This window comes from Suricata suricatta, chromosome 5 (assembly GCF_006229205.1).
Source record: "Suricata suricatta isolate VVHF042 chromosome 5, meerkat_22Aug2017_6uvM2_HiC, whole genome shotgun sequence".
NCBI lineage: Eukaryota > Metazoa > Chordata > Mammalia > Carnivora > Herpestidae > Suricata > Suricata suricatta.
This window is the reverse complement of record NC_043704.1, coordinates 131,283,178-131,309,513: the sequence shown is the minus strand read 5'-3', so window position 1 is coordinate 131,309,513 and position 26,336 is coordinate 131,283,178. Positions and strand designations below refer to the sequence as shown.

At 41.2% G+C, this 26,336-nt stretch overlaps 1 protein-coding gene across 2 annotated transcripts in view; it reads left to right on the top strand.

The window, feature by feature from the left end:
- TBC1D5 (TBC1 domain family member 5) overlaps positions 1 to 26,336 on the top strand; it is a 486,227-nt gene that overhangs the window by 422,377 nt on the left and 37,514 nt on the right. For both annotated transcript variants that reach the window (XM_029940340.1, XM_029940339.1), the window contains one exon: positions 7,228 to 7,391. In XM_029940340.1, the coding sequence (XP_029796200.1) occupies positions 7,228 to 7,391 (164 nt within the window). The remainder of the gene's footprint in view (positions 1 to 7,227; positions 7,392 to 26,336) is intronic.

Sequence of the window (26,336 nt, the reverse complement as noted above, 5' to 3'; positions counted from 1 at the left end):
GAGAGAGAGAGAGAGAGAGAGAGAGAGAGAGAGAGAGAGAGAGAGAGAGATGGAGACACAGAATCCAAAACAGGCTCAAGGCTCTGAGCTGTTGGTACAGAGTACAGAGCCCGACACGGGGCTCAAATCCACAGATTGCAAGACCATGACCTGAGCTGAAGTCGGACGCCTAACTGACTGAGCCACCCAGGCACCCCTGGCAACTTTTTACCAAGTGTTTTGGTATTTAGTTTGCTTACTTTGTAAGGTTTTCTGCAGAGTAGATCTTTGGCTATAGAATCTCAGTTTATCCCTATAGAAAGAGAAAGAGAAAGGCCTTCTGGCTTACTCTGACTTCTCCTTCTGTGCTATTGATTGCTCAGTCCATTTTCTCCTACAGACCAGAGCCACATGAACAATTTTCTTTTTCAATAGAATCTTGCAAAGGAAGGGTATATCATTTTGTTCAGATCACTTGTGTTCTATAGGGTAGAATCATCTTATTCACCAAGTATTCATTGAGTGCTTACTATGTGCCAAGCTCTGTTCTTATTGTTCTCTTGGCTTTCCCCGCAGCTTTACATTGCTTGGGCATCAGCCTGTGCGTTAGATGACCCAGGCAAGGCTGGACAGTCAGGAACCAGCTCTTTTTCTAGACACCCAGTTCAGAATTCCTCCTGTCTGCCATGCTGTGGCAGAGACTGTATCAGTCTGATAAGGAAGGCTCCAGCTGCTTTATGAGACATGAAGCCCAAATAACAAGCTTTCAATATGTGGTGATGATAGTGACAGTGATGATAAGAAAATGAGACAGTAACCGACCCTGATTTGGAGAAGTCACTTTATGTTTTCTTCAGCATACTTCCTGCACAGTGTCAAAAAGCAAAGGGAAGTAGAAGTCAATCCAAATAGTGGGGGCAACAAAAAACTTCCTAACAATCTATGCTTAATCAGATCAGTAATATTAGAAGTTGAAGAAATTCATCAGAGGGGCCACACCCATTATACTCTCCAATAAAATATTTTAAGAGTAGATATACTTGTAAGGGAAATGAAACTATCATCTAGACTTTCCCAAGTATTTTTTTTTCCTAAAAATACTTGGGAGTAAATTTCAAGAAATGAAGTAAATAACAGTACTTTCAGTGATTCTTTGATTATGTTTTTCGTGAGATTTTATATTTGTATCTTTGCCTTTAAACACAATTATATGTGTTTTATTTTTATTTTGAAGAAAAACACTGACTATAAAATGAAATCACACAATTTAAGTCAATAAATAGTTTTTGCAAAATTCTTAGGAAGTTCCATTTTATATCTCTCAGTGTGGGTTGTACTTATAAAAAATGTACCATGGGAGAATTTGGTTTTGAAGACTTAAAGTTTCTTGAAAATTAGTTTTGGAAATTGCCCACCTATCCCAGAAACGTTTTTTAAGAGGTAGTTAGGAACCATAGAGCTTTAAAATAAAGATACACACACACACACTCACATGCTCACAGACCATACTTCCAAAGAAAATTTAGAATTTTCAACAAATTAGACTTCTTAAGTTATTGCCATAACCATTTTTTTTTATTTTAAATGTTTATTTTTGAGAAAGAGAGACAGAGTGCAAGCAGGGGACGGGCGGAGAGAAAATGAGACACAGAACCTGAAGCAGGCTCCAGGCTCTGAGCTGTCAGCACAGAGCCCAATGAAGGCCTCAAACCCACAAACTGTAAGATCATGACCCGAGTTTAAGTTGGACCAACGTAGCTACCCAGCACCATTTTTAATATTTATGTTGTGTGCACATATTTATGTTACAGATACAGATATATATACATATGTACATGCACACATAGATCTCATTGTATGACATTTATCAGGTTATTTTTTTCTTTTTTTAATTTTTTAATGTTTATTTTAAAGAGAGAAAGAGACAGACAGCATGAGTGGGGGAGGGGCAAAGAGAGAGAGGGAGACCCAGAATCCAAAACAGGCTGCAGGCTCTGAGCTGTCAGCACAGAGCTCCACACGGGGCTCGAACCCATAAACCGTGAAATCATGACCTAAGCCAAAGCTCAGGTTGTTTAACCAACTGAGCCACCTAGGTGCCCCTGCCGTAACCATTTTTAATATTTATACTTGTATGTACATCTTTACGTTGCAGATAAAAATATAATACATATGTACATGCACATATAGATATCATTGTATAACATATATTGGGTTGTTTTTAAAAATAAAAAAAGGGGAGAGAAAGGTCCAAAATCTCCCTGCCCAGATAACCACTGTTGACATTATTAAGGTAAATCTAAAACACATACAACATTAGACCATCCTAATTAATGAAAGCCATTAAATGGGGGAAAAAAACCTCTCTATTCCTCCCACTTGTTTCTGCCTACCAGTTTCCCTAAAGGTAGCCACTGTTAACTCCTTCTAGGAAAAAAATACTCCTTTTTATAACTCCTTCTAGGAAAAAAATAGATTTTAAACTGAGGGGTAACATGCAAGTCACATTAGCGCAGTACCAGCTCACATGTCTGGAGGGGACCTCCCTCTGGACCTTCAAGAACAAAGCACTAAAAGAAATGCCCCAGTGCAGATGGCATGCCACAAATTGGTAGAAGGAAGAGAAGAGAGGCCGAGTTAATTAGAGTAGGACACAGGAAGGGCGGACAAAGAACTGCCCACGGGACGAGAGGAGAGGCCGAGAAGCCAGCAGCTGCCCTCGTGAACGACCCTACGCCGGCCACTCTGCTTGTTGTTGAGAAACATGGTCGTGAAGCAGGACAGGCAGTTCCGTTATGTTCTGGGTAATCACTTTAAGGAGGCAGAGAAACAGATGATATATAAAACAAATTTGGGGAAGCATCGGTTAGCTAGAGAATGCAATTTTGTGGAACACTTATTCCAAAAGACAATGAATAAATGAGTTTTTGGACTGAGAACAAGGACAGAATTTGCCCTTTACTTTCAAAAGACCTCATTCCATTTGTCTTTAATCTTAGGTCACATGTGCTACAGCCCTTATTGGGGGGCAGCCTGGTGCAACTCTCCCAGCACGGGCTCTGGAGTTGGGTCTGGGTTCGAGTTCTGCCTCCATCAGTGCCTTGCTGGATGACCTAGGGAGGTCCCTCAACCTCGCGTCTGGAAAGAGAGGAAAAGAACAGCCACTTCTGGGCTGGTTGTGGGAAGTTACCGCCACACCTGTACCACAGTAAGGGTCACTGGTGCTGCCCCCTTAGAGCTTGGGACACATTACCCACTGGCCTGTGGTTTTTTTCAAAGACTTTCGGTTTTCAGAATCAAATTCTGAAAGAGCCAACTCAACTCCTTTATCTTTACTTTTTTTAATAATTATTTCTGGGACGTCTGGATGGCTCAGTCGGTTAGACATCTAACTTCAGCTCAGGTCCCCGTCTCACAGTTCTTGAGTTCGAGTCCTGTATCGGGCCCTGTGCTGACAGCTCCGAGCTAGAAACTGCTTCAGATTCTATGTCTCCCTCTCTCTCTGCCCCTCCCTCTGCCTCTCTGTCTCTCAAAAATGAAATTGTTTTTAAAAAATAATTATTTCTGACACTCTATAACCACATGTCTGCGTGTAAGCACTGTGCCTGTGGTCAGGCTAGAGCAGGTCTGTTTCCAGGGGCTTCATTTATCGCCTGCTTCCATTGACTCGCCTGTGACACCAAGATGTATGGTTTTAATACATAAACATCAGCCCTCTTGCTGTCTGTCACTCAAGTCTATGAGGTGACAAGATACTACCAGCCAGGGGCCAGATGCCTCTCATTTTCTCCTGTGTCATGAATAAAGTCAAGGTGATCCCCTTTCAGTGGCCACAGCACTGGGCTTCCCAGGCTTTTCCCTTTTTACTCTTCTGAGCTGTGCCTCCCCACCAGTGACCCCCCCAGATTTCCTAGCCTTCTGAATGTTTTGTCTTCAGATGTCCTGCGTCCAGCTCCTCTGGCTGGTCTCAGGTTTATAGGGGTTCTTGCCTGTCCATTGGAATACACCCCAGCCCCCCTTCTTATTTCCCATTGAGTTGAGTGAGAAAAATCACAAAAATATTCATAGGGCATAGTAGGAGCTTAATAAATACTTTCTCCCCCGTCCTCTTTCCTCCTTCCCAGCCATTCTGTAGTCAGGGCCCCTTACGATGCCTTTAAAGCTCATTCAGTCAGCTTGGGCTCTTGACAAATAACCTCCGCTCATATGTAGCACAGGGGACACGAAACTTTTATTGAATGTTTCAGAAAGGAGAAGCGTGAAGGAAAGATTTAATATACGTGGACACAGCCATGGCCGGTTCCGAGAGCACCTTTGTGCCCTTGCCGCCCTTTGCCGCCCCTTCTGTGCAGATGCGCTCACACCAGGGCACAGCTCTTAAGCAGAGCGCTAGAGCAGGGCCTGGGCTCCAGCTGTCCCACCAAGCTGTCTTCTGTGTGCCTGTGTGGTAGTCCTGTGCTTAGAACTAGTTGGCCAGAGTCTGTGGGAGGTGCAGCTAATGTGAGGACAGGCCTAAGGGGAGAGGACTAGCAAATCTGTAACCCACAGTACTGTATATTCAACTTCCTGCTCTAGATTTGGAAGTCACCACTGGGCTAGTAATGGTTTATGTCTGCTGAATACTTAGCATATCACCCTGAGCCTTTTGCACACATTACCCACTTGGGACACAGCACCCACTATGACGTAGGTGTCTGACTTATAGATGAGAACCATGGCTTATGGACAGTCGTGCATTATTGAAGGCCCCACAGCCGGATCTCCGCTGGGCCTGGACCCAAGTTTAGGCGGGTCAGACCCAGCAGGTACCGGTTTGAGGAATTTTGCCCTGTAAACGTCTCTCAAATGTACCATCACAGCCATCGCTCAGCCCTCCTCATGTGTGGGCAGGTGCAGGAGATGCCTTATTCAAGTTCCTCTAATCCTGATGCTACTTTCTTCCTTACAATCTGCAGTAACTCTCACCATCTACTGACAGGATAAGGGCCAGACCCCTCAGCATGAGAACAGAATGCTCTTCTTGATCTCCCTGGCCCTGCTTAGCTCTCACCTTCCCTCGTTTCTCCCTCCCCCTAGGGCTGGATGACCAGGAGGGAAATTAAGATGTGTAGGGTACCCAGCAGCTTTTAGAAAGAACGTATTTGATTCTCTCCTTCCCCCAGAAAGCCATCGAAATCATCAGCAAATGAAAAGAAGCACTCTGTTGAACTGAATCTTATTTTACACTGGTATCAGTGTCATTTTCAGTTTCTTACGGATGGCAGGAAGCTCCAAGGGATTCGGTCAAGCTCTGATTGAGCGAGATGTTCCCAGTAGTATTTACCAGTCGCCTTGATACGTACTGTATTCTCTGCTAACCGCGACCCTCCCCGAGCTCCTGCGGCCACCTGCCACCGCCACCGCCACCTGCTTTTCAGGTTTGAAGATGAAACACACACTTCTCATTGCCTGAGACAGGATCAGACGCTCCCTCTTTTGTGCTTCCACAATCTTGTTGTTTATACCTCCGTGTTTGCTTTTATCACCTAGGATTGTAGGTTAGTTCGTGTCCATTCAAGTCTGTATTTCCCTTGTACTGCTATTTTCGGAACTTTCTAAGAGCCCCTGTCGTACTCATCCCTCATCCTCAGTGCTGAGCAGAGTTCTGTAGACACTTCATACGATGCATCTGAACGGGGCTCGTTCCCCAGTATCTGGTTATGAATGAAGAGTGTGTGGATGCCTGAAGTGTCCTACATTGTGAAATAATTCTAAATAACTGTCATGAGTCAGAATTTCTGAGAAATAAACTATGAGACAAAGATTTGCGGGGAGGAAGGTTTTGGCGGGGCCCGAGAGGAGGTGTCATCAAGATCAGCCTCTGGGGAGCGGAGGAGGAGTGGTCGTGGCCGGGCTGGCCCTTCGGAGCAGTCTGCCTTATCCCCTGTCACCCCAGCCAGTCACTAGATTGGAGCCAGTCCCAGGGAGGGGGCATGACCCTGGAACAGCTCTCTTCAGCTGAGGGCCGCTCCCAGAGAGAACTCCTAAGAACCCTCATCAGCCCGTGGCTGGGGGCTAGTCCTGCAGGGGGGCTTGCGCAGGGCCCCACAGCAGTGTTATTTAAGAACGTGCCTCTAAGAATAGGCTTTAAGTTTTAATGCAACAAAAATTGTTAATGTTGTTCCTATCCGTTAAAAGCTTTTAAGGTTTATAGAGAGTTTCAGAACCGCTGTGCAGCTGTGGGTTCTAAGCTCATTGAGAACACTGACTCCTCGCCTAGGGAGCTGCCCAGCTGAGGCCGGGCGGTGGACCGTCTCCTCCGTTCGCCCGGTGTGCCGGCCCAGCGCTGTCTTGTTCTGTGTGTACAAGGCGCGGGAAGGACAGGGAAGTCTGATACCTTTCTCCTGTCTCAAGGCAAGACTACTTCTGGTGCCTAGGCTTTTCCTTCAGATGTCCAGATGAAATACTCCATCATCGCCTTTGGGACTGTGTTCTAGTGACTCTGTTTTCTTCAGGTCTCAATGTTTATGTTCCCAAAAGGGATGAAAATGTGAGTAAGCTAATTTCTGTAATTAAGGAGAAATAGCGTAGGGGTTTTCTGTGAGGTATAGGCCAATCAGTACTGTCGCTAAGTTGAAATTTGATAAATCAGAGATACATTCTAAGAGGAGTTGACCATAGTGTTCTCTCTGGAAAGGCTGTTTTCTGGGCATCACCGATGCACCCACTCTGTTGTAAGAAGGGTCTAGAAAGAGGCCCCGTGAACCAGCGCCGTGTTCCATTTTTCATATGCTTCTACCATAGGCGGGGGGTGGCCCCATATCTGTTCTGCAATTAGTGAAAAGGAAAAAGGCTCTTTTGAAAAACTGCTGAAGGATTTATACTTTTTAATATTAATATAATATGTAGTGTAGTAGTTTTCTGGTATTTCACTAAGGGTGATTCCTGTAGTGAAGGAAAATCCAGTTATCTAACCTCTGATTTCTAAAAATTAGATCTTTTCATTGCTTTTCTTTTTTATGTGTGCAACACTTAGACTATTGTAGCGTAAATTACATGTGGAAAAGTATAGTGGCACTTCATTGTTTCAAAAAATGCGCAGCTTTTCTGCCACATAAAAATGTGTGCATTTTAATAACCCCTCAGTGTCCTTATGTTGACAGTGCGAACAAAGATGTACAACAATTGATCCTTTATGAAAGGCAGTGAATGAAGTACTTTAGTGAGAAAGTCTAGGGTTTCATTATTGCCTCTTAATTTTTCTTACAGGACAAAGTTCTAAAACCATCAGTTCATCCCCAAGCACTGAAAGTTTGCCTGGAGGGAGAGAATTCACTGGCTCCCCACCTTCATCTGCTACTAAAAAGGATTCCTTTTTTAGCAACATCTCCCGTTCCCGCTCACACAGCAAAACTATGGGCAGAAAAGAATCTGTAAGTATTTAAGGACAGCTTTTCTTCGATCCTTCTTTTTCCTCTAGAAAGCTGCATTTATTAAAACTTGTGCTGAGTTCTATAAAGCCCTTAACATGACTACAACTAAAATGAATACCTTCATCAAATTATTTTAATTTTATTATCACTTAGTGATATTTTAAGGCCATGGCCTGCATTCCACGAGGAGAAAAATAGCATCAATTTAAAGTAAGTTGAATCCCAAATCTGTCCTTTCTTCCTCTGCAAATGCTTTGTGGTCAAAGCCTGTGGGTTTATATTTTGTTCTTTTTTTCTAGAATGTATCAAATAGAATTATACCAAAAAATAGATTAAGACACTTATAAAACAAACTAAGATGGGTTTTTCTTTCAGTTTTATTTCTTGAAAAGCAAAAATAATTATTTTAGCCTCTTGTTTTAAAAAGTTATACAAGCTGCATTTAAATGCTGGTGTATTGATAGGTCCTTTGCATACATTGTCCAGAAGGACACATCTAAAGCATCTCCACCACTTTAAAAATCTGGTTGTGTCTGAAATTTCTTAAGCCAACTTCACACACACACAAATAAGACATTTAGCCACATCTTATAGTAGTTCAACACCGAATACTCTAATATGAAGAGTCCATCTTGCCTATTGGAACAGGATGCATGTGTAGGATCTTAGAGAAAGGGATCTGGCTATTGCTGAAATAACTTTAAATTGGAAGAAAAATAAAAAACAAAACTTTAAAACCTTTGAGGGATAACTATTTCTGATACATAGACTGGGTAACAGTATGACCTGTGTCTGTATGCCTGTGTGTGACCTTGGGTAAGACCCCCAGATTCTTGGTACGTCAGCCACGTCATCTGCAGATGAAACAACACACGGTGCTCTCCAAAGAGAAGTGTTCACTCCTTAGTCTCCAGGGGCCCCTTCCACCGTGTGAGAACTGTGATTCTCTGATCTCTACAAGAGCAGAATGGAACTCTCGCTTAAAGATGGCAGCTCCGATGCAGGCAGTTAGCCCTGCTCCCTCCTAACCCCCCTACTCCAAGGACAGCTAGGGTCTTTCAAAGGAAACCCTGAGGGAAAAAGAAAACAGGAGAAAAGATGACAGCAACAAAAATTTGTTACTTGTAAAGTAGATGTTAAGTGGTAACTAATTTAACAGCCTAAGAAAGCTAAAAGCTAAGTCAGCAGTAGGTAAAAACCAAGAAGCAACTGGATTCACATTGTAAAGTCCTCTGGAAGCTCAGGCACTCGAAATGGAGTGAAGTTGGAACTTGCTGTTCAAGAAAGAGAGGGATGGATGAAATAGGTGATAGAGGGTAAAGAGTATACTTGTGATGAGCACTGGGCGATGGATGGAATTGTTGAACCACTGTGTTGTGTACCTGAAAGTAATATAACACTGTATGTTAACTATAGTGGAATTAAAAGAAACAAAAAGTAGTGAGATTCCCTTTCCCACACTGGCAGAAGACTGGAGGTTTAATCCTCTGTAAAGTATAAAACCGAATGTCTCTGGACTGAGAGAGATCAGGCACACTGAAAATACCCTACAGAAAAAGTATGATTAACATATTTAAATACTGAATCTGAGATCCTCAGGCCTTACGCCACTTGCTTCTCAGAATACTAATATGTCTATCCCTGCAGGCAGGAAATTAGAAGAGTTTTCTCTAGACAAAAATTTTAAATTTTTTTCTTCTCCTCCTCCTCCTTCTTTTCTTTTTCTTTCTTTCTTGTTTTGTTTTTTTGGCTTGTTGTTTTTTTGTTTGTTTTTTTTTACAGAGTGAGCAGGCAGAGAGAAGGAGAGAAAGAATCTTAAATAGGTTCCACACTCAGCACAGAGCCCATCACAGGGCTCAACCTTCAGGGCTCCATCTTGTGACTCTGAGATCATGACCTGAACCAAAACAGGAATCGGATCCTTAACTGACTGAGCCACCTAGGTGCTCCCAAAATTATAAATTTTTAAAAACACAGATTACTTGAAATAATAATAATAATAATAAATAAATTAAATAAAAAATTTTTTAAAATTAAAAAAAAGGGGTGGGCGCCTGGGTGGCTCAGTCAGTTAAGCATCCGGCTTCAGCTCAGGTCATGATCTCATGGTAATGGGTTTGAGCCCCACATCAGGCTCTGTGCTGACAGCTAGTTCAGAGACTGGAACCTGCTTCAGATTCTGTATCTCCGTCTCTCTCTGACCCTCCCCTGCTCTCATTGTCTCTGTCTCTCAAAAATAAATAAAAAAAAAACATTAAAATTTTTTTTTAATAAAAAAAATAAAAAATATCAAACACAGAGCTTTCTTTTAGCTTTTAGTACACACTGTACATGAGCAAGACAGGGATCACTAGATACTTGAGGAGAGCTTCTGATAGTTACAGACAGGCAAAAACAAATAGAAGAAAGCCACTGGGAGAAAACAGTTGATGCAGGAGAAGAATGCTTCAGGAAAAAGAAAGAAAAAGAAAACATTCAGAGTTCAACAACAAAAACCATTAGAAATCAAAATATGATATCTGAAATGTAAAGCTCAATAGAAGAGTTGGAATTGATAAAATTGAGGAAATCTCCCAAGAAAATAGAGTATAAGACAGAAATGTAAAGACATTAAAAAATAGAAGAAAATTAGAGAACCAAACTCTAAGAGGTTCAAAATCTAAAAAATAGAAGTTCCAGAGAACAGAGAAAATGAATGAAATAATTTTAAAAAATACAATTAATTAAATGTTCCACTAATAAAAGACCCGAGTTTTCAGATCAAAAAAGCCCATAGAAAGCCCCACACAAGTAAAATTAAACCCACACCCAGACATTGAAAAAGTTCAGAACTCTGAGAACAAAGAGATATCCTCCAAACTTGGAGAGTTGAGGGAAAAGAAAGAGTTCCAACAAAGGATCAGGAATTAGGATAACTACAAATTGTTCACAGCAAGACCAGCAAGGTAGTGGAGAAAGACCTTTAAAGTTCTGAGAGAAAATTACTCCCAGCCTAGATCTGATACCTAGATAAACTAATTAAGTATGAGATTAGAATTAAGGCACTTTCACATATTCAAGATTCAAAAACTTTATCCTCATGCACCCATTCTCAGAATCCACTGGGGAAATGAAGACATACACTAAGGATGGGGAGTACCTGAGGGGCGCCTGGGTGGCTCAGTCGGTTAAGCCTCCAACTTTGGCTCAGGTCAGATCTCACGGTCGTGGGTTCAAGCCCCGCATCAGGCTCTGTGCCGACAGCTAGCTCAGAGCCTGGAGCCTGCTTCCGGTTCTGTGTCTCCTTCTCTCTCTGCCCCTCCCCCTCTCATGCTCTGTCTCTCTCTGTATCAAAAATAAATAAAACATTAAAAAAAAAAAAGTTTAAAAAAAAAAAAAGGATGGGGAGTACCTGAGAACAAGCAGAGTATCCGGACCAAAAAAAAAGATCCCTCAGAATGGAAATATGAGGAGATCCCAAGATTACATGTAGCAAAGCTATTCAGCAGGTCCAGAGAGCAGCAGCCAACCAAGGTTGGAACAAGTCAGAATGTTCCAGAAAGTTTTCTCCAAAAGATGATATTGTGGGAACAGCTAATATATTTGAAAAAATTAAAAGATTTAGGTGTTCAACTGTAGAAAAACTAAACCTTTAAAACACAGGACAGTGGTGCCTGGATGGCTCAGTCAGTTGAATGTCCAACTTCAGCTCGGGTCATGATTTCATGGTTCATTAATTCGAGCCCTGTATCAGGGTCACTGCTGTCCACGCAGAGCCTGCTTCAGATCATCTGTATCCCCGCCTCCCGCCCTCCCCTGCTCACGCTCTTGCTCCTGCTCTCTCTCAAGCATTCATAAATGTTACACACACACACACACACACACACGACAAACTGTAACTCCAAAGAAAAACAGAGTGTCAGAAAAAGGAAGAAAGGTTATGGTAAATCTTGTAACTGAGCCATGACTAAAATTTACATAGACATTGTAATGAAAGCCTCTTGACTATGAATCTAATCAAAATCTTGATAAAATCGGTTAGTAGACCTAAATAAGTCATTTTCTTCTTTAGTGGAAAATAAGTGTGTAATACTTTCCAGAAAAATCAAGTGACAGCAGTATAAACTAGAGATATCTAGATTTTTAAAAAATGGGTAGAAGAATTGAAAGTGGTTCTTTCTGGAGAGCAGGAAGTGGAGGGTGCAGGGTGGGGCTGTGTGAACTTGTGTCATGACAGGCCTTATCGGGCCGTTTCACTCTTCAAAGTGTTACGTATATAACTTAGATGAAAAGTAATGACTAAAAATCACAACAAAATCAATGTATTGGCATAATAAGTTAGAAGAGATGTCTACCTGTGCAAAGAACATGCCTCTGAAGAAGCAGAATAAGGAATAAATAACAAATGAAAAAGGCATATGGAGATACGCTCCGTTTGCACTCTGTCATATTTTGGTGGCATATGGATAAGTCGACAGTACCAATTAGTTACTTTTTTTATGGTGGTAACTGTAACTTAAAACTGAGATGTCAGGCAAAAATAGCACTAGAGTAAGTCTAACTCTTTACATAGACCTGTTATGAACCAAAAACAGAATGTAAAATTATTATTCAAAATTTAATATATTTTCTAATTTGTGGGAAGTAGGCAGAAATTTTCAAGAGAAAGCGCTGATTTTTCAAGTAATAGGTTATCATCTTATTATTTTATGAAATAATATAGTCTGTGCTCTTTGCGGGGTAATTCCATTTCTCCCCCATTGTGAGGCGCTTGGTAGGACTATGCCTCCTCAGAGCTGTCAGAGCCACTGGTTCTGTCTGGTGAGTTGTGAGCGGAAATGACATGCATGCATTGCCACTAGCCACCACGAGATCTTGCTCAGCCCTCTCCTTTGCTGTGCCAACCCTGAGTAGGTGTGAAGTATGAGTGAGAAGTAACTTTTATTGATTTATACTGAGACTGTCACTTATCACAGCCTAACGGCACACCGTTGAAAAATGTTCAGGGCCATAGCTAGGATGCATTCTCCCCTGGAAGCCAGATATCACCAGTGCCACCAGAGTCTAGGATGGAACACTCGCCATCCCTTGAACCTATGTTGCTTTCATTTTCAGCCCAGCTTGGTATAATATAGGTACATTCTGTGTCTTCAAAAAAGTTCAAGATTAACATCATCATTGTCAGTTTCTCACATAAGCAAATAGTCAAAAGCTGAGGCTTACGGCTCCCCAGTGCCGTAAATTATATGTAACTTGCAGATTTCAAGACTCTGTTGATCGTTTAATGTGGCCCAGGATCAAGAAATTGTTGGTGTCAGTTAACAGAAGGTTAAAATAGCAGTTGAAAACAGACATTAACACAAAACAATCTCATAGTAGCTCTCAACCTAAGTGTGGTGAAATCTAGTTATAATGGTTCTAACATAATTGAGAGATGATCTTCAAAATCAATTATGTGTGACTTATTTTGAATAAGCATCATATATTAGGTCATAGAATTTATGTCTTCTCAGTATTGTCTTTTTATCTATTCTATAAAGCCTTTCTGTAATCCATAGACTATCTTCTTTAGATGAAGATATGTCACCCTTACTACTGTTAATGCCCCTGATTTGGCCATATAATAGAATACAGAACTCAGAAGTAACAAATTAAGCTTTATGTCATATGTTTATGAAAGATACCATTATACTTCCTCTCCAAAATGTGAGCCAACTAGTAGGAAGTTTTAAAAATTTACCTTTACTTTATTATCAGTAGTAGTGTTGTTTTGAGGATTCGTATTTATTCTCGAAGACCATTTTCCCTCTGCTTTGTTTCCCAAGAGAACCTTTAGGGCCCACCTAATTCAAACTCTGGTTTTCAGCAAACTCTCATTTTTTAGTCTTGAAAACAGAACTGAAAATTTTGATACTTTTAATTTTCCATGATAATGTAAATGACATCCTATACTTAGTTTTCTAGAAATCTATTTTAGTTGGGTCATTCATCTGACTGTTAAGTAATTTTTTCTACTTGTTTTAGCACTGTTAGTCATGTTCCACAATTGTTGCCAAATCATTTTCCAAGAATATCTTTGCTAACATTCAAGAATAGGGAAAATACTGAACATAAGAAAAACTCTAAACTGGATTTGTAAGTTCTAATGCTTAAGCACATCAGCCAATTAAAACATTTTTTTTAAGTTCCTGATGAACTGCCAGACATTATGCTATGCTTTGTGATAATTACATACATACTAGTCTCCAAAGATCTAAAGTTATATCCATGGTTCAGAATCCTCTCTACACTACAGGAAGTCAACATCATCGGAGCTAGAAACCCCTTTGTAAAACAGGGTGTGTAATGAAGGACACCCCACCGGCGAGCTCCCAGCACGACTGCGGGTGCTCGTGCTGTGTCTCTGTGACTCCTGCATGGAGTCGTTACTGCCCTTTGGTACTGTGGACACGTGCCATGGTCATACTGATATCATTATTTTTGTAATATTCATTGATCTATTGTTTATGACAAAAGAATAACACAAACTGTCAGATGAATGAAAACTAATTTGAAAGTAGACTCATGTTTCCTTCCAAAGGTATAGACTCCCTGAACGCTACCTAATCTACTCAGGTTATGTTGTAGGGATTGAGAGTTAAGACGCATCTGTATAAGAAATGTAAGGGAGTAGTCCCAGTGACGGTGCTTGCGGTAAAATTGGGGGACAGGGGAACGCATCAAAAGTTAAGTAATAATTAAACTAAATAAGAATTTAACTTATCTGGTTTAATGCCTGACAAGCAGTAAAGATCATAAATAATGTGGATTCAGAAGATAGGCCATCATGGATTTTTATTTTTTGTTTTGTTTTGATCTAGACAGGCTTCACGTGAGAGATCAGACTGGAACCACAAACGTATTTCTTCTAGTAAACACAACCATTGTTTTCCTTTATGGAAATCCAACAACTTCCTAGGACAGGGAGTGGTGGTGGAGATTGAATAGGCAGTCAACAATGTCTGCTGTGGTGTTTTCTTCTCCCCCACAGCCTCTGGCAGAATGTAAAATGGTTGCACTTATATCAAGTTGCTTGTGGTAAAAAAATGAAAGAAATTATTATCTCAAATGGGGGAATTTGTTGCTTATTATTTCGAATAACAAGAGTCCTGAGATGAGCAGGGCTAGAATTGGATAATTCAGCTTTTCATTGACATCACCAACTTTCATTTTGCCATCTTTGGACAGCCTTTGTCCTTACCTCGCACCCATCCTGTTCTCAAGAGGGCTGTCATAAGCCTGGTAGATATCCTGCCATCCCCCCCTGCCCCTAACACACACAACATCTTCTCGAAAAGTCTACCCAGAAGCTCCCCAGCAGGCCTTCCTCCCATCTCAATAGTTGGCCAGCATGAAATCCCATGCCTACTCCTAAACCAGTCTCTGGTACAGGGAAGCTTTAGAGAAGTCTATGACCATGTGGAATGGTGGTAGAAGGATATAACTAGACAGTTCAATGGACAAATAATCCCCAAAGTATTAATCACCCAAGTGTTTTCTCTAATCCCTCCCTGAAGGATTTGCCTTTGATGAGAGCCAGTTCTGTTGTATCAGTGATGTTTCATTGGTGGATTTTAGGCAGCTTGAGTTAGACTGGTAGTTGGAAGAGAGAAATTGAGCAGTGGCATTTACAGGAGGTCAGAATCTTCCTAGTTATGTGATTTTCTGTCCAGTCAGTGGTATATGCTTCCTAAGAACATGTTTTATGTGGAAAATATTGATTGTAACGGATTACTTTGTTGGCTTTCTGGGTGGAATTGAAAGCTGGCATCTAGAGTATGTCCAATTATAGAATTTTTTCAATTAAAAAATATATATATGTAATCTCTCATTGTTTAATCAATAATACTAATGATAACTGGATTAAAATACAGTCCCATTTAAAATGCATTCCCATTTAATAATAGTTTATTGAAGCGAATAGATACAAAATGAATTTAGACATCAACAGTTTTTCTAGCTTCTGAGGAATTATAAGTAAGGCCAAGATGAGCTCAGGTATTTGAAGCGCAGTCAGTCAGTCATTAGGTGTTACATGAACCTTGTTCACAATCTTTCTGCGGCGCGCCCGCTCAAGGTCAGGGAAAGCGGGCCGTATATCTTTGCGGGAGCGTTCCTTCCTCCTGTCTCCATCTTTTTGCCGTTCCCCAAATACCTAATTCCATTTCCAAGAAATGTGAACATCAAAAGGAGCATCATAAAGAGCTTTCTGTTGTCAACAGCTTATAGGATGAGCGTTTTAATTTAGCTTAGTAAACAGGTTTTATGCCCAACTTTTCGTATCTTTATGCTTCAGTAAATTTATTTTTAACCAAAATATCAGAGGAGCCTATCAAAGCAGAACCACAGGAAGCCGAGTGGTGAACCTTGACTGTACTGCCCTTCTTAGGACAGTGAGATGGTGCCCTTTGGGAATGAATGGGGCACTCCTCCCCTCAGGGCTGGCCTTCTTCTCCATCATTGACTTCATCTCCATAAAAATGCAGAGACACCAGACTGTACTTTGCTGACCGCTGCCCGGGAGGCATAGACCATACTTGGGGAAGAGCTCAAGTGAAGCAGTTAGAAAAGTGAGAATCCCTGGCCAGAAATTCCTGTCAGTTTGAATCGTGTTAAACTAAATGTGTCATTAATAGCATTTGCCTCCTTCCAATGACCTTTTGTTGACGCTTGTCATTTATTTAGTCTTTCCATGCCACATTGCCTTGGCGACAGTAATTTTTGTCCTTAGGTGCACATATGCATGGCAGAAAAGATGAGGGCTTTGGATAATCCATGCAGATGGTCAGCTAAGTCCAGAGGCCGAACTGTGAGGATGGGGAGGCTGGCCTCCTCTTTCCTCATCAGTGGTAGCACCACCCTTCCCCACATGGTATCTCCCTGCTCTTAAACCTTCTGCCCCTGGCATCTCATCATTTATTCTTCGAAACCCCTGTGTTAACTTTCCGAGAAAGCTGTGTGTTTAATTGAACGAGCAATTCCAGGAAGAATGGCTTTGCTCCTGTCGTAGGAGCTGGAGGCCTACTGAACAGAGCGTGGTGGGGAGGTGCGGGGGGCCGGGTCAGGCAGGCAGCTCTCCCCTTGCCTTGAAACCTGAAGGCTCAGGAGCACCTTTTAGATTCTCCCTCATGCTAGTGCTGCTGGGTTAGGCAGTAGCTTGAGCACCTTTACTGCAGCGTCCTCTGTTTCCCTGAACCCTGACTATTTCCCAGTTTCCTGCGCCGAGATGCCATGTGTCAGGAACTCATACACGTGGAAGTGTTGCAGGTGGTAAATGCCAGGAACCTCATACCTGAAGCCTGGGAGAAAAGGGTGGGGTTACAGAGCAGTGAGTAATACCCTGCAGGGGCCACAAGAGCCGGGCTGCAGGGGTGAGAGGGCGCAAAAACCCAGCCTGTGCTCTGTTCACGAAGAAGCTTGCCCACATCTGGGGGCTGTGTTTGCCTGGAAAGGGGGTGTTTTTCTTTCTGCACAAAGGGGATGTCCATTCCCCAAGACCTACATCCAAAAGAAATGAAGTTTCCTAATTAAAGTAAAAGCATGTTTTAGGTTAGAAAAGGCCCCAAGAGGAAACTGCAAGTGTAGAAAAAAAAAAAAATTCAGGACCTATTTTGTGGCAATAGTGATGAAATTTAAAAACATAGATGGTACCAGAAAAGCATGTTCATGTCGATATGAAGAACTAATTAGATGAGAAAAGAAAAAAACAAAATTCTTTTGGGGCGCCTGGATAGCCCAGTCAATTAAGTGTCTGACTTCAGCTCAGGTCATGATTTTGCAGTTAATGAGTTTGAGCCCCAAGCCAGGCTCTATCCTGACAGCTCAGAGCCTGGAGGCTGCTTCAGATTCTATGTCACCTTCTTTCTCTGCCCCTCTCCTGCTCATGCTCTATCTCTCTTTCTCTCTCTCAAAAATAAGTATTAAAAATTTTTTTAATTCTCTTGGCTGTAAAAATACTAAGTATAATTATTTACACAGAGAGTTCACCATTCATGCTTTATTAAGCCTCTTAATAAGCATGTCTATCATTACAAATGCATGTGATTAACTTTGTTGTGAATTATATTTGATTTGACTAGTAAACTTGGCTCACATCATCCTAACCTTGGTCTGGGCTGTTTCTCTGCTTGTGAAGTAAAGTTGGTCATGAGTAACTTTTTAAAATAGATGAGAAAAACAATAACCAACAGCCTTCTGAACACTGACACGATATTGTGACCAAAATACTGAAAATGTCTTGAAAATATCGATCACCAGAATATAATCGAATTCCCAAACTTCCTTTTTATTTAACATGATGGCAGAGCTCTGCCTCCTTTCCCTCAAAATTGTCGCCAGCGAGCACAGTTCTGTCTGCAGGCTTATCTCCTGTCACAACATATTCTCTAAAGTTACCTAGGTCAGTACGTGAAGCTTTAACAGCAGTACCTCAAAGTACGATGATTTTAATAAGCCATGAACAAATTAGCTTTACCCTAGAAAGTTATGCGCTATATCTGAAAACAAGAGAGAAGAAAATAGAAGTGTTTCAATGGGAAAAGCAGTTACAAAAGGGGCCACTTCCTCAGCCATTTTTCTCATACGCCCTCACTACATGCTGGTTCCTGGCTTTCTTGGTACTATTTCCCAATTATTGTTTCACCTTCGGTCTTCTTATCGTTCTCCTTTAAAGTTTCCTATCTTTCTTATTTTTGCCTCTTTGGTGAACTCTTAAAGATCACCTGATCTCATTAAATAAACCCATTCCAACCATACCTTGTCTGCAGAAAGGGCCTTTCGGACCCGCCTCTAGGATCAGTCACTTTCAGTGATCTCTCTGACCTCTTGATCATCAACACCTTTTTATTCTTGGACACCATCCCAAAGTTAGGACAGAATTGTAAACAGAATCATGAAAGTTTGCAACATTTACCTGAAATCTTCCATATGCCCCTCAGATGTATCAGGAGTTCCATTACAAGAAAGTGTAAAGAACTGGAAAATGGTAGCATTAACCTGCCTCACATACACCCACCACCACAGTCTCAGAACTGAAGGAGGTCTCATATGCAGAATAATGCTCCAATTAACTTAGAATAAGCAGGGAGAAATACTGCCAAATTGCCTAATTTCAGGATGTTCTCAGGCTAGATTCTAGTCAGTCTTTTGGATTTGAAGCATATTTGTATACTCCACATGGCATCTCTTATTCGTTGTGATGCAAAGGTACATATTTCATAAAATATCAGAACAATGCTTTTGAAAATGAAATTGAAGAAAACAAGAATGACACCAGCTGGTCCCACTAAGTGAAAATGCTGACATTTATAGAAAGCCTAAATTCATCTCTAGACAACAGTCAAACTTTCATGTCAGCCAGCTGGGCGGTGATAAAACTATTCACACCTATTTTACTGCCCAGGGTAACTGAGTGCTGGGTTTTTTTTTCTCAGTGTCAGTAGCCAAAGCCCCCTACCCTCAGTCTCGATTATGACTAAACTCCTTTTTTGGTATCCTTGATGATCTTCAGAATTCAGTGTGAAGGTGGAGTAGTCACAAAATTTATTTTTATTTTTCAAATAAATGAGTGGGCCTAATTTTTTTGGCTGGGAGTTGACATTTAAATTCCTGAGATGATCTAATGAAATTTAAAGACTTTAAATTCCATGCCTTGTGTTTCATTCCAAAGAGAGTGTCCTATTATTTAGGATGCTTTAAGCTGAATATAACGAAAATTGTGACTCAAACTGATTTAAATAATAAGGAAAGTTATTAACTCAGATAAGTCCAAAGGACATCTCCCTCCTAGGTACATATTAGAGTCCCTTACAGAGCTTTAAAAGTACCAGGAACAACAGTAAGCAATGCTGGATGAGAATCTCTAAGGTTGGGGGGGGCGGGGGGGGTTGGGCCCTGGTAAATGATAAAAACTTCCCAGGTTGTTCAGAACCAGTGATTGAGAAGTGATCGGTATCTTCAGGAAACCAAGTTCTCTCCACCAGCCGTGTGCTGCTCAGAACAAGCCTTACCCAGGTGAGAAGTGGGGTTCTCGGCATCATACCTATTCAACAACTAGAGGAGAAAGATAAACCATGTCCTTCTAGGGCTCCGCACTGGGTCACCTTCCCCTTGAGAGGAGGGCCCTCTTGGGGAGGAGGACATGAGGAATGCATAGGGAGCACCACCACTCCTCCTGCAGAGTCAGAGTTTAGTTAGCCCTACTGTGCCGCCATGATGTGTCAACTAAGGCTTTTACGGTTGTAGAAATATAGATCAATCCTATTGTCATGTCCTATTTATCTTCAAATGAACAGTCATGTTCTTCTAGAATAGTCCTTTCTGTTATACACAATTTGTATGTTCCCCCAAATTACCATGCTGTGCAAAATCATGCATACAGAACTGCTGGACTCATGGGGAAATGGGATGGGGGAACAGCATTGAAAACCATGCATAAAACAAGGTTAGGAACCTAGCTAAAGGTAGCATGGTTTTACACATGTTAAATGATTAGCTAAATAAATAAATGCTATCATAAATACAATCCTGAAGCTTGGATGGGGAAGTGGACCTCAAAAAGCCTGCAGCGTGTGAGTTACCATGAAGTTGTAGAAGGAAGACTCTCTGGGGTCTGATGGATGTGAGACATGGGTGAAGCCCGTCACACGCACTGGGAACCGCAGTAGCCGGCAGTTTTGTGAGGTGTGCACATGCGGGCATTTTGTGTATTCCCACCGGTCTGTCTTCAGCTGCGTGCAGCTTTCAGCCTGCATCCAGTGTCCGTGTGGATGTGCCTGTGCATAAGCAAACATGAAATTCATGTTATGTTCAGTTGTTCCTGCGTCACCAGTCTCGTAGAAACAGATTAAATTTTCAAAACAAGTATTACACAGAACTGATCTGACTCTGGGTTTGACATGCAGCTTTTGACTGTCATAGGTTAGAGGAATGAGGATATAGGAAAATGATACTTCAGTGATTTTTCGTTCTCGGTTCAGTAACTTACCAATCCTATGTTAACTAGAAGTTTTAGAGCCAGTCCGTTTCATCAGTGGTCGCATTCATCTCAAGGACTTCCTGACTTCGGCTTACTCCCAGTGAATGTCTTCCTCAGGGTCTGATTTGCCACCAGAGTTCTGCAGGGCCCCCTCTTCCTAGGAGGAATCCTGTGAGCTTAAGGCGCAGCCTGCAGGGCCCTTGATGACCAGCCTCCGTTCAGCCTTGTCACCAGCCCTCCGGGTCCTCCTCAGCCCTTCAGGAAGGCGCGGTTCCGTCCATTCCCTCGTGCCGACCGCGCGGCCCCATACACCTGTGTTGTTTGGCTCTGCTGTCTCTTCTGACCAAAATGATTTGTGTGACCGCGAAACTCCTAGAGTTCCTTCCGGTCTCAGCCCAAGCCTTGTGATCCGGGAAGCCTTCCTTCTGCCCTCTGGAAGCTTTAAGCACTTTCAGTAGGTAGCTATCGCCCGACTTAGGCTGCAGACTCCCGATCTCCTCCCCAAACCTACAGAAGCAGTATCTTAAGGTGGAAGAGAGGGTGTCCTAGGTTATCTGCAAGTGCTTCCTCTGTTTTTACTGTGTTTTTGAATGATTGAAAACTGTTAAGGGTTTTGTGTGCTATGTAAGAATTCAGATGTATCAGGCTTTACTCTGGCCTTTCCTAGGGCCTGAAAAGTCCTCTCATTTCCTGGTGACACTCACCTACTGCATAAAAAACCTAGTAGCAATTTGTTGATATATAGTGAGAAATGAGATTTTTACAAATTAGTTTAAGGGTTAAATTAACAGAAGTGTGATAGGCATGAGAGTAAACCAGGTAACTTAGAGAATTATTTCCTTCTCTCGTTTTTCATTTTCAACATCTCAGAATTGGTAGTATTGGTGTAATCAAGCTTACACTTTGCAATGCTTGGTTTCGTTTTACCAATTGTAACAAGGTATTTCTCGAATGTGCTTGATGCTTAGCTTGGATTTGCTACAGGGTGCCATGTTTTGTTTGGCCCTACTGGGACAGTATGGGCGTGAGCCCAGAGAATGGTGGTACGAGGGTGCCCGTTTCCTCCTTACACAGGTCCGTTAGCTTTGCCATAAGAAAGACAAACTTGGCGAAGGCCCTTCTATCTGGGTCAGCCATTGTGCAGACACCTATTTCTGATGCCAGGAACAGCAAGGGAAAGCACGCAGATGGTTCTGCCCGGCCAGCAGTAGTAGGAGAAACCCAGCTGGAGGCCCCGGTGCTGGTGGGTGGCTTTATCAGTTGGGCTGATCACGTGTAAGCAGAGAGGGAAAAACCCGTGTTAAATAAAGTAACATCTGTGCTAATTGGCATGGTAGAGGAGAGAGCTATTCTGGTTTACAAAAGACTGGTCAGGTTGCCTAATTATAAAAATACAGCATGAGGTGATGTAGCCTAAAAGTCCAAAAGATGGGGACATTTCTTCACAGATGCTATTAAATCAGACTACCAAACACCATCCTTTCTAGGAGAGACCTTCTCCCCCCAGTTACAGTGTTTAAAATACAAGCAATTGTCTTAATAACTATGCTTAATGTTTTTATACCTTTTGAATTTTTAAAGGCCAGGAAGTTCCCAAGACATACCATGTCTGTAATTAATCTAAAGGAGCAGTTATAGGGTTTTTGTCAATGATAAGGTTTGTAACTCTGCAAGTAAGGTTTTATTCTTCCTCTGGTTACACCTGTGTGAGGTTCTCCTAGTTAAACATTTTAATTTCCAGTCTGTTTATTTCAGGACTGTAAAATTTATTCGGTTTACTTTAGAATTTGTAGTAGGTGATCCTGTTTCCTGGCACCATTCTTATCTTTTCTGATTGCTTATTGTTTTTTTTTTGTAAACAGCTTCTAGAAAAGCACAGTTTAGATGAAAACAGTTCACATTGTTGAAGTGGCAGTTAGGCATAAAAGCATATTTCTAAAGGCTAGCCATATTTAATAAATATTACTTATTAGGATTATTCTAAACATATCTTCAGAAAGTCAGGGGTGAATTTAAATACCATGGATTATGGATGTGTCCTGCTTTGTCATTCTTTTTATTGCATTCATATTTGAAAAGCATCTTTTATTCCCTGAAACTTATACACAGCTTCTGTTTATCAAAAATTACAGAAGAGAGCATCCACAATCCAACAAAATTAATTTATATTTGGATTTGAAATAAGTGCTTGTGTTTACAGTAGAATAAATTGATACCTAATAGTCTAAGAACTCGCTCTAAAGAGAATAATGAAGCCGCTCTATACAGAACTGATTGAGGAGCACCTGGCTCAGTCAGCTAAGCATCCGACTCTGGAGTCGGCTCAGGTCATGATCTCAGGGTCATGAGACTGAGGCCCACGTTGGGCTCCATGCAGGTGTGGAACCTGCTTAAGATTCTCTCCTTCCCTCTTTCTCTCTCCCCCTACCACCCCCATGCTTGCTCACTCGCTCACTCTCTTTCTCTCTAGAAAAATAAAACACAAACAAAAATAAAATAACTGACAGGGAGGTTAGAAAGCCATCTTGGAAACCGGTCTGCCGCCCTGCTCTCTTCTCCCCGCATGCCACTCGGTGTTGAGAAGAGGCCTTTTGGACCGTTACCAAATATGCATCTAACCATGCTGCCATCTGTTCAAACCGCCTTAGAGCAGAGAACTAGCGAAGTGTTTCATAGGCTTTCGTAGGGGAATTGGAAGCTGTATTCAGAAGTAGGAGGGCATGAGGTGGGTCCTCTACATCCCTGCCATTTAAAGTGCGGTCCACAGACCAGCTACGTAGCCATCCCCTGGGACCTTGTTACAAATGCTGAAGCTCAGGCCCCACCCCAGACCTACTAAACTAGACTGCGTTTAACAGCATTCCCCAGAGGATTTTTGTGCATATTACAGACTGAGAAGAATGAGTCAAAGTATGAATAATTGAGCACCAAATCAGAAATGGAATTTGCGGGGCACCTGGGTGGCTCAGTTGGTTGAGCGTTCGACTTCAGCTCAGGTCATGATCTCACGGTTCATGGGTTCAAGCCCCTGCATCAGGCTCTGTACTGACAGCTCAGAGCCTGGAGCCTGTTTTCAGATTCTGTGTCTCCCTCTCTCTCTGACCCTCCCCTGCTCATGCTATCTCTGTCTGTCTGTCTGTCTGTCTCTCTCTCTCTCAAATAAATAAAAAAAGTAAAAAAAAAAATGGAATTTGCTATAAATAAATCCAGCTTCAAAGATATGCTAGTATGATGAATATGTTCATCTTGTGGATGATGGCAAAGTGCTGTGCTGAAGTTTATAGAATATTTTCTATGTATGTCCACTTTCCTGAGCATTTTACATGTGTTAACTCCTTTAATCCTCAAAGACTCTATGAGGTCGGTGCTCTAATTACCTCTGATTTTACAGATGAGAGAGCTGAGGCTAAAGAGAATGTGGTTAGTTAACTCCATGTACAAAAAAAAGGGCACTAGTCATGACGACAGTGGGCAGTTTCTGCCTTGTCAGGTAGAGCCAAAAGAATAAAATAGGGTAAGAAACTAAGATTTTTTTACCCCTCAATAAAAATTATGAGAGGCACATGAATAAAAGGAAATTTATTTCCCTGAATTTTGTGAGCCTTACATGTTCTATTTCTAAGATAGTTTATAATCCATATCCCGTATGTCCACCCACAGCGAGCACGTGATCTGAGTTAATTAGTTTAACCTGCTAACACCTGACTCCAAAAAGATCTTTGGACTTTCACGTGTCAACCAATGAAGTGAATGTGGATCTAATATGCAATTGGTCAACTCTTAGAATATGCTAAATGTCGTTTGGCAGAGGAAAGATTTTCGTGGAAAAATAAAAATTTCTCCCCATACCTCACCTGGTGACCCTGTCCTCTGTCTCTCACTGTGCTGCTCCACGATTAGAGAGAGCCAGACTGCCAAAAGCCTGGCTCCTGCCTCACCTGGCTACTCTGATTTCAAGGCAAGCAATTTTTAATGTTATAAAGTATAAGGAAGCACTGTTCTCCTTTTTATTGTGGTAAAATAGACATAAAATAAAACTTACCACCTTAGCCATTTTTAAGTGTGGGTAGTTCAGTGTATTAAATTCATTCATAATGTTGTACATTGATTCCATAAACTCTTTTCAGTAAAACTGAAACTCAGTGCCCATTAAACAGTAACCTTCCATTCACCCCTGCCCCTGCCCCTTGCAACCAGCACTCTCCTTAATGTCTGTGTGATTTTGGCTCCAAGTACCTCATGTAAATGGACTCATACAGTACTTGAATTTCTGTGACTAGCTTGTATCACTTAGTGTAATGTCTGCAGAGTTCACCCATGTTGCATATCAGACTTTCCTCCCTGTTTAAGGCTGGGAGATATTCCATTATATGTCTCTACCACATTGTGCTTACCCATCGGTCTGTGGACACTTTCTTGCTTCCACATTTCAGTTATTATGAATAATGCTGCTGTGACCATGAGTGTAAAAATATCTCTTTGAGTCTCTGCTTTCAATTATTTGGGGATTTTACCAAGAACTGCTGGATCGTTCAGTAATTCTATTTTACACTCACACCTACAGTGCATGAGGGTTCCGGTGACTCCACAGATTCCCCAATATTTGTTATTTACTGATATTTGCATAGGAGCCATCCTAATGGGTGTGAGTTAATGTCTCATTAGAGTTTGATTTGCATTTCCCTAATGATATTGTGCATCATTTCATGTGTTTATTGGCCATTTGTATATCTTCTTAGGAGAAGTTATCTATTCAAGTCCTTTGCCCATTTTTTATGCAGGTTGTTGTTTTATTTCTGAGTTTTAGGAGTTTTCTCTATATTCTGAATTCCTTATCAGATATATGATCTACAGATTTTTTCCTTCATTCTTTGGGTTGCCCTTTAACTGTATTGATTGTTCTTTTAATGCACATTTTTTAATTTTTTCATGAAATCCAGTCCATCTCTGTGTTGTCTTGTTGCCTGCGCCTTTGGTGTCATATCTAAGAAATCATTGCCAAATCCAGTGTCCCCTGTTTTCCTCTAAGAGTTTTACCATTTCAGATCTTACATTTAGATCTTGGATCCATTTTGAGTTGATTTTTGTGCATTGTGTTAGATAAGGGCCCAACTTCATTTATTTTGCAAATGGATATTCAGTTTCCCAGCACCATGTTGAGAATACTGTCCTTTCCCCTATTTAATGGTCTTGGCACCATTGCAAAAGTTGACCATACATGCAAGTTCTCTATCCCAGTCCATTGGTTTATGTATCTGTCTTTATGCACTATTTTGATGATGGCAGCTGTGTAATAAATTTTGAAATCGGAAGTACCTCCAGTCTTCCTTTTTTTAAGTTTTTAAGGTTTTATTTAAATTCCAGTTAGTTAATTAACATACAGTGCAATATTAGTTTCAGGTGACTATATAGTGATCAATCACTTCCATATAATACCTAGTATTCATCACAACAAGTACATTCTTTAATCCCCATCACCCATCCCCCCAACCCATTCCCTTCTGGTAAAGATCAGTTCTCTATAGTGAGGAGACTGTTTCTTAGCTTGCCTCTCTCTTTTTCCCTATGCCCATTTGTTTTGTTTCATAAATTACACGTCTGTGTGAAATCATATGGTATTTATTTTTCTCTGACTTATTTCTTCAAGATTATTTTGGCTACTCAGGGTACCTTGAGATTCCAAATGAATTTTAAAGTGGGTTTTTATATTTCTGGGAAAAAATGTCATAGGATTTTGATAGGGGTTGCATTGAATCTGTAGCTTGATTTGGATAGTATTGACATTTTAAGAATATTATATCTTCCAGTCCGTGAATGTAGGATGTATTTACATTTATTTATGTCTTATTTAATTTCTTCCAGCAATGTCTAGAAGCTTTCATTGTATAAGTTTTTTACTTCCTTTGTTAAGTCAATTCCTAAATATTTTATTGTTTTTAATGCTATCGTGA